Source organism: Hylobates moloch, unplaced genomic scaffold, assembly GCF_009828535.3.
Source record: "Hylobates moloch isolate HMO894 unplaced genomic scaffold, HMol_V3 SCAFFOLD_4, whole genome shotgun sequence".
Taxonomy (NCBI): domain Eukaryota; kingdom Metazoa; phylum Chordata; class Mammalia; order Primates; family Hylobatidae; genus Hylobates; species Hylobates moloch.
In genome coordinates this window covers 171777672-171790685 of record NW_026652279.1, presented here as the reverse complement: position 1 = coordinate 171790685, position 13014 = coordinate 171777672, and the positions used below count along the sequence as shown (strand labels likewise).

At 48.2% G+C, this 13014-nt stretch overlaps 1 protein-coding gene across 2 annotated transcripts in view; it reads left to right on the top strand.

Annotated features, from left to right (window-relative positions):
* Window positions 1-7261: 7261 nt before the first annotated feature.
* Window positions 7262-13014, top strand: part of ANKRD10 (ankyrin repeat domain 10) — a 36620-nt gene continuing 30867 nt past the window's right edge. The window contains exons 1-2 of one of the 2 annotated variants that reach the window (XM_032151333.2): window positions 7262-7663; window positions 11639-11791. In XM_032151333.2, coding sequence (XP_032007224.1) covers window positions 7454-7663; window positions 11639-11791 — 363 coding nt within the window. In that variant the 5' untranslated portion in view covers window positions 7262-7453. The remainder of the gene's footprint in view (window positions 7664-11638; window positions 11792-13014) is intronic. The other variant, XM_032151332.2, reaches the window with a different exon arrangement.

The following is a 13014-nucleotide window of genomic DNA, read 5'->3' as shown; positions in this document are numbered from 1 at the left end:
ATATCCTTTACCCCTGTTGTTCATCTCTCTCTTCTTGATTTGCAGAAGTTCTTTTTATATGCTGAATACGAATGCTCTACAGTCACGCCCTTTGTACAACCTCTTGGTCAATGACAGGCTGCATATACAATAGCGGTCCCATGAGATGATAATACTCTTAATATATTTTGACTGTACCTTTCCTATGTTTAGGTATGTTAAATACGCAAATACTTACCGTTATGTCACAATTGCCTACAGTATTCTGTATGGGAACATGCTGTACAGGTTTGTAGCCTAGGAGCAACAAGCTCCACCATCTAGCCTCGGTGTGTGACAGGCGGTACCATCCAAGTTCGTGGGAGCGCACTCCAAGATGCTGAATGAGGAAATCGCCTAATGGCGCATTTCTTAGAACGTATCCCTGCTGTTAAGCGAGGCGTGACTGTATGTGTTAAATGAATTGCAAACAATTTCCCTTGTTCTGTAGCTTGTCTTTTGCTTTGAAAGAAGTTATGTTATTAATTAATAACAATTGAAAGACATTATTATATTATTACTTAGGCAAGTTTGGACATTTCTATGGCTGTGCTTTACGTGTCTTGTTGAGAAATCCTCTACCCCTCTAAGGTCATAAAGATGTTCTGCTATCTTTTCTTCTAAATCTTTTTCCATTTTGCTTTCACATTGAAGTCTAATCCACGTGGAACAGATTTTTGAGTGTGTCTGAACTCTAATTGTTCCTCTGTCCTTGCCCACTGCTCCGTGGAGTCAGGCTGGAGTGCAGCAGGGGAAAGGCACATCCAAGTAAACAGGAGCAACTCTGGGTCTGTGGTCCCGGTTATTCTCTGCGGAGTGACACGTCCTTGCCAGCAACCGAACCTGCAGTAAATGTGGATAAAAGTCACAGGCTGAGTGCTGCTGCACTTTGGAGAATGAAGAGGAAACAGCCATCCTACAGCTGGGATGAACGGCCCCCGGCCAGAGGTCAGAATGCTGGAGCCTCAGCAGCCTGTGTAGAGGACAGTGCCAGGTGAAGCAGTCCCCCAGGGGCACCGGGTCCAAGGAGCAGGGCACAGGAGCCCAACAGGCACCAGGGATGCTCTCAGCACCTGGCCTGCCCTCAGTGGCACCAGTTTCTGACAACAAAGCCCCTAGCAGCCATTACCACTGCAATTTAGCCTTCATGAAAAAGCAAAACAAAAAAAAGTCTAATAGCAATACCTAATATCAGAAAGAATCGGGAACTGGGATTTTGGTGAATTGCTGTTGGCAGTGTAAATTCATAAAGGCACTTGGGAGAGCAATTAGTACCCAGCATCTTCCTAGTCTAGAAGATTCTTCCACACCCAGAAGCTCACCTGACCCTCACAATGACCTTTACCTGGACAGGATAATTATTGTCTTCCTTTAATAAATGAGGAAACTAAGGCAGGGCAGGGAGGAAACCCTTCCTCCAACAGAAGAACCCCCTGTGCAATATTCTTTGCAATATTCTTTTCAACCCAGCCTTCGGAAACAGGGAAAAGAAAAAGAAGGCTGTCACAACGAGAAATTGAACTGTCCCGGTAGTCATCCATGGGTTCTGCACCAGGGCCGGATCTGTGCTGTTTTCTCCAGCTTCCATCCCTGCTTCTGGCTGCTCCGTAAAGCACTTAGTTAGCTAAGCTTATAGTCAGTGCTCAAGTCTGGAAGAGCCTGGAGGGTTGTGGAAGGTTTTAGGCGCTATAGGATAAAGGGAGACAATCAAGCGTCTTTCTGCTAGGCAGAGCCCACACTGTGATTTGATCTCTTTGGCTCCCCACGCCCTGGTGCTTCTGCATGGCTGGGACTGTCCTGCATTCACTCAGTCTTGTGCTGTGAGGTATGAGCGGTTTTAAGGTGACATCCACCTCCTCTTATAACATGAGATGGGTGGATTATTTTATCCTAGGTCATGAAGATTCCTATCAGGGTAAATGCTTTTGTTTTTAGAATGTTCTTAAGGAATAAATACAATAGTGACAATTTCAGGAAGGGTGAGGAAGATGTAAATCCCTGGAGTCACACAAGGTACCAGGGCCTGGTCCAGCCAGAAGCAGGTCAGTGCCTGGGCACTCGGCCGGAGGAGGAGAGCATGGCAGGGCCACCAGCACCCCTCCCAGGAAGATCAGCAGAAGCCATTTTAATAACTCGCTAGGGACTCACTAGGGACTTTCGTCTATGGTACCCACATGGGGAAATTAAGAAATCAGTTGAAAACATTTTCAAGACTAGACACCTGGATCCTCCTGGGCCTGCCTGCAGGGGACGGAAGCTCCTGTCCTAACATGGGAAACAGCTTTGGAAAGGGAAGTGAACAGCACCGGAGAAGCCAGTGCACAGAGGCATCCGGGGGTGGCTGGTGCCTACCCACCTCGGGCGAGAGAGGTGGAACCCGGCAAGGACCAGTGTGTTATTTCCTGGAGCTGGACGGCTTCACAACAGAAATGTGTTGTCCTGCAGTACCGCAGGCTGGAAGGCCCAGATGGAGGTGTCAGGGCTGTGAGAGAAGGATCTGCTCCAGGCCTCTCCATGGCTTCTTGTGATTTGCCGTCGTCTTTGGGGTTCCTTGGCTTGTAGAAGCATCACCCCCATCTCTGCCTCCATCTTCACGTGGTCTTCCCCTGTGTCTGTGTTCAAATGTCCCCTTTATTTTTCTTATTTTTTATTTTTTTTGAGGCAGTTTTGTTCTTGTGGCCCAGGCTGGAGTGCAATGGCGCGATCTCGGCTCACCACAACCTCTGCCTCCCGGGTTCATGCAATTCTCCTGCCTCAGCCTTCCGAGTAGCTGGGATTACAGGCATGTGCCAGCATACCAGGCTAATTTTTTTTTTTAGTAGAGACGGGGTTTCTCCATGCTGGTCAGGCTGGTCTCAAACTCACGACCTCAGGTGATCCGCCCACCTCGGCCTCCCAAAGTGCTGGGATTACAGGCATGACAAATATCCCCCTTTCATAAGGACACCAGTTATATGGGATTGGGGGCCCACCCTACTTCAGTGTGACCTCATGTCAACTAGTTATATCTGCAATGACCCTATTTCCAAATAAGGCCACATTCTTAGTTCTGGGGGCTAGGACTTCACATGAATTTGCGGGGGACACAATTCAACCCAGATCAGAAGGAGTGGACTCTGGGACAGGGAAGGGAGCCGCCTTCCAGGCAGAGGTAGCCCCAGTATCCAGGACATGCTCTGGACAGCCCTGGGCAGTGACGTAACAAGAAGTCCAAAGACAGGCAGTCGGCCCTGGCTGTAAGGACATCACCCAGCCAAGGGTCTGATCTGGGACTTTGCTTGCTGGGAGCATTTTCCCAGGTGTGGTCTGAAAACCTCAAATGACAGGAGCCAACTTGGAAGGTTCATAGAACAAACTCTATTTTGATATCTATTTGTTTAAATGGGTAGGGAGAAAATGTAACTAGCACCACAAACTCACTAATGGTTTATTAATGAGAGGATGTGAATGAAGTGGCTAAGTTTAAAAAAGTGTTAAGTTTTTAAGAAAAAAATATCAATTCTATGTAGATTGATAGAAGTCCACATATGGCCAGGAGCCATGGCTCACACCTGTAATCCCAGTGCTTTGGGCTTTGGGAGGCCAAGGCAGGAGGATCCCTTGAGCCCAGGAGGTCAAGGTGCAGTGAGCCATGACTGTACCACTGTACTCCAGCCTGGGTGACAGAGTGAGATCTGTCAAAAAAAAAAAAAAATTCCACATGCAGGTGGTAGCTGAATGACAAGTTTTGGAAACTGTTCCTACATCAATTTTTAAGCAGATTTGCCCTCTCAAAAGATGGATTTGCCAGCGTAGTGGATGTGGATAGGAATGGAGAAGGGGCCAAGGAGAAAACAGCAAGGCTTGCAGGCCCACGTCGAGTCCTGAAGGTGTTGTCACAGTGGGCTCCCTATCTCCATCCTCACAGCCAAGCTGCAAGTCTGACCCGGGTCCCCCACCCCTCCATCCAAAGTCATCACTCCCTCCCTTAAATGGCACAACAAAACCCCTCATTGGTTCCCAAACTTTTTGAAATTAAAAAGCCACTCCTTAGCATGGCATGCTTAGTATGGAACATCAACTGGGGTCTGCCTTGCTCTCCAACCCCACGTCCCTCAGGGCGCACTGCTCCTGGTGTAATAACAACACTCAAGATATGCCCATCAATGTCTGTCACACGTATGGACACTGAATCACTGTGCCATCCACACAACCGAGCCCTACCCCACTTCCACAATTTCTCACACAATGCAATCCTTTTTTGAAAAAAAAAAAAAAAAAAAAAAATTCCAATCTAAAGGCAATCTTAATATGTTAAGTTTTGAGTTTTCCTGTTTTCTTTCATGGATTTGGATCATATCTTCAAATGCCTAAGTTGGCTTGTGTATGGTTGCTTCATCAGATGAAAAAGATGTTATGAATCTACTCTTCTTCTCTTTGGAGCTTTTAAAAAGTGAGAGTCTCAAAGGAAATCTGAGATTGGTAATGGTTATGTTACAGGAAAGGGGTCCCAATCCAGACCCCAGGAGAGGGAGGGTTCTTGGATCTCACTCAAGAAAGAATTGAGGGTGAGGCCACAGAGTAAAGTGAAAGTAAGTTTATTAGGAAAGTAAAGGAATAAAACAATGGCTACTCCTTAGGCAGAGCAGCCCCGAGGGCTGCTGGTTGCCCATTTTTATGGTTATTTCTTGATTATATGCTAAACAAGGGGTGGATTATTCATGCCTGCCATTTTTAGACCACATAGGGTAACTTCCTGATGTTGCCATGGCATTTATAAACTGTCATGGTGCTGGTGGGAGTGTAGCAGTGAGGATGACCAGAGGTCACTCTTGTCGCCATCTTGGTTTTGGTGGGTTTTAGCCTGCTTCTTTACTGCAACCTGTTTTATCAGCAAGGTCTTCATGACCTGTATCTTGTGCTGACCTCCTATCTCATCCTGTGACTTAGAATGCCTTAACCATCTGGGAATGCAGCCCAATAGGTCTCAGCCTCATTTTACCCAGTCGCATTTAAGATGGAGTAGTTCTAGTTGGAACGCATCTGACAATTATGAGAGTTGAGCAAATCTGGGTGACCGACCAATTAGATCACTGGCATTGGGAATAGTCAGTAGACACCATCCTATCCACAATCCTCCTGCCACCGTTACAAGATCTGTCTTGGGGATCCATCACCACGTATATATGTCAGTCTACTCCTGTACAGCTACATAAATATGTATATAGTCTAAATAATCCTGAAAAAAACCCAGTCATCTGAAGTGAGGAAAGATGTACACGAAGTACCCTATCACCATAACCTATTTTATCTTCCTAGCCCTTAATACTCTATGCAAAATAAATTCCAAAGTTAAAAAAAATCTAACAGTGGGTTGGAACCTAAGTCTGGATATTATTCTAAGCTCTGCCACAGGCATGCAGTTTGCCCTTGTGCAAATTCCTTGACTTACCACTGTCTCTGTTTCACCATTCCCAGAATGTAGCCTAGCGAGTAATCCCTCCCTTTCATTATATGGAGGACAAGATACACTCACGTCCTTTCGCAAAATGGGACGCCTCTTTCCTAAGAAAGATGGAAATCAGGGGGATATATTTTAAAGAGATTAGATTAAAATCAACATGGCATGTGAAAAATGATTACGTTCTAAAGTAAACAAAACCTGAGATGAGTTTATAGTCTATTCTCACCCTTTTGGTCCAAACAAAAAAGTATTGCTTGATTATTCTCTCCTGCTTCACTAACAGATTACAAACTCCCTGAGAGAAGATAGATTCTATGTGTCATATTTTCCATTCATTAGCAATTGCTCACGGAATTGAAATATTTGCTACTTCCTCACTATAGAGTGCTTCTCAATGTGTTTCATTCAGCATTGTACTCAACAAATGTTTGCTGTATGAAGACATGTCTGTGTTGAGGGTTTACACCACTAGTTAACAATTTCCCTTTGTTAAATCTTAGGTTTCTATTTTTTGTTTTATTAACCAATGCTGCAATATGCTTTCTCGTGCATCAGTATTTCCCTAGACATCTAATTGCCTTGTTAAAGTTCAATTTCTGTGACGTAGAATTTTGCAAAAAGTAAGGAAATTTACACAGCGCAAAACTATATATACAAATGAAACAAAATACATGATTTAAAAAGACCGCATATTTACAAGGAAAGGAAATATTCATAAACATTGTGGTTCTTCCTCAGTAGTGAAATTACTGATGCTTTCATAATCAGAATACAGTTACATACGTAACAAAGCCCATGATACTGTCATTCAAAATAGGGAATTTAGTATTCCCTTACATTTATACAGTTCTCAACAAAAAGCCTTTTATTTTTTGCTCTGTCTGGTCTTCTGGCTCATCTCTCAAAGTTGCAAACGTATAGTCCTAGCCCACTGCACTCGGTTCCGAAGAAGGCGTCCCTCGGACAAAACCGAGGAATCTGTCCTGCTCTGTAAGGAACTACGGCTTGCTGATTCTCAGATTTTAACGAGAAGCCCTGCTCCCCGTAGGCGCTCCATAAATTTTAACTGGACAACTTCACCGCGCGCTACGGGGCCTCGGGGAGACCCGTGGCTCCCAACGCTCTGGGTGCGGGCCCGCAGAGCCTCAACCTGCGCCCCCGGCAGCCGGGATTCCGCGCCCGGACCGGCTCCCGGGCTGGACACATCACGGTCCACACACGGGGCGTAGCCGAGACCCACCGTGCGGGCGGCCCGGGGCCCGCTCAAACCGCTGCCTGGCCGCTCTACGCCCCTGAGCCCCCACACAGCCAGCCCCGTGACCTCCGAGCCCCGTGACCTCCAAGCCCCGGAAGCCGCTGTAGGCAGCGGCCCAGCCAAGCCCCGCCCCCTGTACCGGAGCTCCCGGCGTCGATTCCAGCCAGGCCCCGCCCCCGGCCGCCCCAGGCGTGGACCCAAGCCAGGCCCCGCCCTCTACCTGGCTACTCCAAGCGCCCGCCGCCCCAGGCGTCCTCTAGCCCAAGCCCAGAGCCCTGCTGTTCCAGACGTCGACAGCCCCAGGCCCCGCCTCCTAACCGGCTGTTGCTGGCGTCCTCTGGTCCAGGCTCCGCCCCCTACCCTGCTGCTCCAGGCGTCCTCTGGGCTAGACCCCGCCCCCTACCGGCCCCTCCAGGCGTCCGCAGCCCCAAGCCCCGCCCTCCGCCCGGCTGCTCCAGGCGGCCTCCGGCCCAAGCCCCGCCCCCTGCCCGGCCGCTCCAGAGGTCCGCGGCTCCAGGCCCCGCCCCCTGCCCGGCTGCACAAGGCGTCCTCTGGGCCAGGCCCCGCCCCCAGCCCGGCCGCTCCAGGCCCCGCCCCGCCCCCTCTGTGCGCGCTCCGCTCGGCATCCTGTGGGACGCGACCGCGGTGCTAGTCTCGTTCCTTTGTGCAGCGGCTTCTCGAGTCCTCCCCGACGCGTCCTCTAGGCCAGCCAGCCCCGCGCTCTCCGGTGACGGACCATGTCGGCGGCGGGAGCGGGCGCGGGCGTGGAGGCGGGCTTCTCCAGCGAGGAGCTGCTCTCGCTCCGTTTCCCGCTGCACCGCGCCTGCCGCGACGGGGACCTGGCCACGCTCTGCTCGCTGCTGCAACAGACACCCCACGCCCACCTGGCCTCTGAGGACTCCTTCTATGGCTGGACGCCCGTGCACTGGGCCGCGCACTTCGGCAAGGTGGGTGCGAACGCTTTAAGGCGCCATTTTCCGCAGCTGTCCAGTGGGAGTCGGGGAAAGGGGGTCTGAGGTGCGGGAGGCGCGGGGCGTGCCGGGATCGCGGGGCGGAAGCGGGATCGGCGGCGCCTGTGCCCCGAGGGGCCTAGGGCGCCTGTGCGGCAGCGCTCGCGGTCCGGGGCCGCGGCGGGGCAGCCGGGGGGCGCGGGGCGGAAGCGGGGTCGGCGGCGCCTGCGCCCCGAGGGGCCTGGGGCGCATGTGCGACGGCGCGCGTGGCAAGTTTCTAACAAGGCGGGCTCCAGGGGTCCCGGCGCCTGTTGGCCGGATTCTGTGCGCGCGCGCGCGGATGGCGCTGGGCCTTCCAAGCCGGGCCGCAGGCGCGAGCGATTTCGCAGAGCCGGGTATTAGGCCGCGAAGTCGCCCAGGCGGCTTCCGGGGAGCCGATCTGGGGTCGGAGGCGTCTTTCGCCCTCGCGCTGCCGGAAAGAGGCGCGCGGGGAATGCCCGGGCGCGGTCGATCTTCTGGTTCCGCACGGCCTCGTCGGTAGCCGAGGGCCGCGCTGCGGACGTGCTCAGCTGAGGAGCAAGCGCCCCGGCGGGACTGGAAGGCCCGGGCAGCTGTGTGGGATGGAGGCCGGCTCTCCAGCTTCTGGGTTTGCTTTAAGGCTCGTAGCTGGCCTCGCTTCAGGAAAATTAGTGACGGCTGTGTTTATCTTGGATCTAAATTACTGCAGAAGTGGTTAAATTAAGCAGAATTCTCTTCCCGTGGAGCCTTTACGTTTCTCTCTTTTGTCTTAAACTGAAAATTCTGGGGGAACACAGTGCTGCTTTAAGGTTTTAAAAGGTTGGATAGCTACAGTTTCCTCATCTGTGAAGTCGTTGGGGTACTTCATCTCAGAAATCTTAAAATGAGATGTCACCGTGCGTTTCAGAAGTGACTGGTTTTAATTAATATTTTTTAATTCACTAAAATTCAGGTATATTCATAGTGTTTTTCTCGTAAATGATGAGATGGGGTTAAATGGTTTTGCAGAAATATGTGAGAGATAATGTGAAATAAGTTACTTTAAGAAGGCCTGGCCCTGGTAATGTTACCAGCTGATGAAGTGGCGGTTTACCTTGCTGACCCTGGTGCTACATTCACAACGCAGCTGTATCTTTTGGAAAGCAGTTTCTGATTCTTTTAAAATGGAAAAGTCACTTTTCTTTCAATAAAAGAAATGCAGAAGTTTTGACGATCGGGGTGGGACAAGCAAGTTAATCCTCAAGGGCTGTTAGGTTCCTGTGGCACTGTCTCTAAAGTTGTGCAACCGTAGTACCAGCTGGAGAAAACAGGTGCCCAGGGGAAATGAGTTTCTTAACAAACAAAAGTAATAAAGCCTCCTCCCTGCGCTTCTGCCTGCAGCCTTAAATAGATTTCCCGAGGCAGTCAGTAATCTGAGGATTTCCTCCCTCCAGAGTGTCTCTTGCTGTGGTTTATTTTTACACTAAACTTTAGGATTCCGTTCCTTGTACCCTGGTTGAGAACGACACAATACTGGGTGACAGTCAGTGAACAACGATCTGTAGAATGCTTAAAGCCTCATTAGAGATGGTCAGTTAGAAAAGTTAATCCAGTGGTGCCTCCACTTGTCTCTGGGGATTAAAATAGCCATAACTGCTTTAAAATGGTAACTTTTAATGTGTATTTTGTCACAGTTTTTTTAAAAAACACCAACCGAAATCACTTTTCAAAAGTCTACTTCCATGGGACTTTGAGTAGTAGCTTTACCTTGGTCATCAAATGTTGTAACAAGAAGCAGTTACTTCATTGTTTCCAGCTGTCTGAATCATAGGGCTCTTTGGTCTTAGATACGGAAGGGGCCTTAGAAAGCCCCTGTCCAGTGTCCAAACATTCCCTTTTGAGAAGAAGCTGTTAGGACAGAAATCAGGCCAGGACTCAGGGCTGCCGCTTGCGAAGTCCAGGCTTTCTCCCCAGCCCTGCTAACGGCTGCCCTCTTACATAGGTTTCGGGCTCGTGTTCTTAGAAATGTGCCAGTGGTGCACAAGATCCCTAACCGTTGGTAAGACTCGTTTGTTGCCAGAGGACTAAACGGGTTGTTTAAAATCTCTATTGTAGCTTTTATGATACCATATTGAACAGGATCTTTCCAGAATTCCAAATCCAAGTTTCTAAACTGAACCCAAGGGTAACAGGTTTAAGCCCAGCGAGCTCTCAATAGCTGATTTTTGGTACGCCACGTGATTTTCATCCTTTTTATTTTTATTGGATTTGCAACCTGTTCATTTTATCGCTAATTAATACTTTCATTTTCACCCAGTAAATTAATAAAGGCAATAAATAAAAATAGACATCAGCCTTTACTCCCAGGTCCAAGTTGGTTGAAGAGGGTGTTTTGAATCTGTGTACTCTTCATCTCACAGGAGTGTTTAAGTGCTAAGAGAGATGGAAAAGGAAACCTTGAGGTGAGATGGGACGAGTGTCAGGTGTTTTGTCTTCAGGTGAGGTCTCTCCTCTTGAAGAGAATTGCTTGCGGTCAGGCATAGCTTGTTCCCTAACTGCATTGTGATTGGAGTGAGAGAAAACGGGCAGTCTAGGATCAGAGAACGTGGGTTGAACAGTTGCTTGGCACGTGGTAGGCACTTGCTCAATTTGTTGAATGTGCTGAATTATTTTAGCCAGAGGCTACCATAGTATTGGTGCTTGGCCACAAAGTCTTAACTTGCCGTGTTAGTCACCCACTAGGGGCATTGCTCAGTTATGCTGTAGGCTTTTTTTCCCCCCACAGGGTTTTTAAATACAAATCATTTGAAAAAGAGTAAAAAACAGGAGAATGGGGCCTCAATTGAGTATTCAATGAGTATTCAGTGCTGGCTTGTGTAAAAGTGCACAGTTGTGCACACTATAGAAAATAGTCTTTGACTATGAGGAGTTTACTATGGCTACACAAAGTTTGTAGGGTTTTTTGTTGTTGTTTTGTTTTGTTTTTTTGAGACAGGGTCTTGCTCTGTTGCCCACGCTGGAGTGCAGCAGCGTGATCTCTGCTCACTGCAACCTCCACCTCCCGGGTTCAAGCGATTCTCCTGCCTCAGCCTTCTGAGTAGCTGGGATTATAGGCGTGCACCACCACACCGAGCTAAGTTTTGTAATTTTGTATTTTTAAAACCCCAGTATGGGGTTTCACCATGTTGGCCAGGCTGGTCTTGACCCCCTGACCTCAGGTGATCCACCCGCCTTGGCCTCCCAAAGTGCTGGGATTACAGGCATGAGTCACTGCGCCCGGCATTACACAAAGTGGTGGTGGTGGTGTTGGTGTTTGAGATGGAGACTTGCTCTGTCGCCCAGGTTGGAGTGCAGTGGCATGATCTCAGCTCTCTGCAACCTCTGCCTTCTGGGTTCAAGCAGTTCTCCTGCCTCAGCCTCCCAAGTAGCCCGCCACCACGCCAGGCTAATTTTTTTATATTTTTAGTAGAGACGGGGTTTCACCATGTTGGCCAGGCTGGTTTCGAATTCCTGACCTCAAGTGATCCACCGGCCTTGGCCTCCCAAAGTGCCAGGATTACAGGCATGAGCCACTGCGCCTGCCTACACAAAGTTTTTTAACCCACCAATCCCTTTAACGTTCTTGTTTAGAAAAGTCTGTGCAACAAACACTTCTGAAAGAAGTCTTGGAACAGCGCAGTCCAATATTTTCTGATTTTGGCTTACTCAGTTGTAGGGAAACCGAAATATTTAAATCTGTATAGTGTTAGTCGTCTTTTTGCATTTTTCTATTTCTATCTACCATCTTTTTCATAAGGACAAGGGAGAATGTTATCTTAAATGTCCTTTAAAATTTGCATGGCATTGGGAAAGAGTTAATCTGTTAAACTGGTAACAGTGCCATTTGTCGCCATTATAGAATTTAGATTATTTGTGTAATATTGAATAGTGTACTGACATGTCTGCATGTTCTCATTACCTCTCTTGTTTTCTAAGTTGGAGTGCTTAGTGCAGTTGGTGAGAGCGGGAGCCGCACTCAATGTCTCCACCACGCGGTACGCGCAGACGCCAGCCCACATTGCGGCCTTTGGGGGACATCCTCACTGCCTGGTCTGGCTGATTCAAGCAGGAGCCAACATTAACAAACCGGTAAGAGTGCTGGGGATGGACTTTGTTTGCTTTTGCTTTTTCTTTTTGCAGTTATAATTATACAGGGTAGTGCTTTAAATCGAGGCTTTAATTAGAGTTTGATATCTTTACCTGAGGGCAGACTGGAATTTATGTTTCTTCAATTGTTTATGGAGGATAATATGCCCTTTCCATAGGAATGCTTTCCGTTCATAGAGTGCTTTCACCTCTTGTGTGATAAACTGATCCAGGGTGATGTGCCCAAGGTTATAGCTGGTAATTAAAGGAGCCTGGCCTTGAGCCCAGGTTTCCTGGCTTTCTACTCGTAGCTGCCTTAGCCTCATGTCCACAGATAATTATAAAAACACTTTCATCCTAGGAAAAGCATGGCTGTTAAGTCAGCTCCAAAGTGAGCTTCAGTTGATGCCTTGATGCAGATAAGTGCTAAGTGTCATTTACTAAGTGGGAAGAGTAAGTGACTTGAGGACTTGGTATTTAAGATTAAGCATACTAACAGGAACATAATCGTGCCAGATTTTTTTTCATGGTGTTTTCAGTATCATTTCACCTAAACCAAACACACGAGCGTTCAGATTGTTAGGTACTTGGTTGTATGAGACAAGCAGCATCTGATAACCATTAGGTTGTCTGACTGGGAGCAGTCCCTAGACTCAGCATCCTTTGCTGCAGATGGATTAGTCCTTAGACTAATTTATAATTTTCATGTCGTAAGACCTGGGCATGGGCTGTGGGAGCTGTTTTTTATGCCTTTTTTACTCCTATCTGTCAATGCTTTATAGTCATAACGTCTTGTATGCAAAGTCTTCTTTCTACTTTTCTGTCTTTCCCAAGATTCAATCCTTGATTATAACCAGGTATAAGGTTGTTGCTAGTCCCTCTTCTAAAAACCCAGCCACCCACCTGAGCAGTAAGTAATTGAGAAAGAAGGTGTTTTTAGCCATGATTTAAAACAAGGATCAATGAGAAAGTGGGGTAAGTGATAAGGCAGTTTGTCCCCTTAAGAGAGGTGAAGTAGAAAAGACAACGTAAGGGAAGGTGGCCAAGAGTTGAGGGCTGTTTGTTACTAAACTGAAACGTGGGATATGGGACAAGTTTTAAGGTTGTGCTGCCACTTCTTCCATCTCTGCACGTATGCCTTTACATAATGTATGTTTCTCTGCTGCTCTGTTGCTTGTCTTCATAAATTCTAGAGTTAGGAATTACCTACTCAATACCCTTAACGT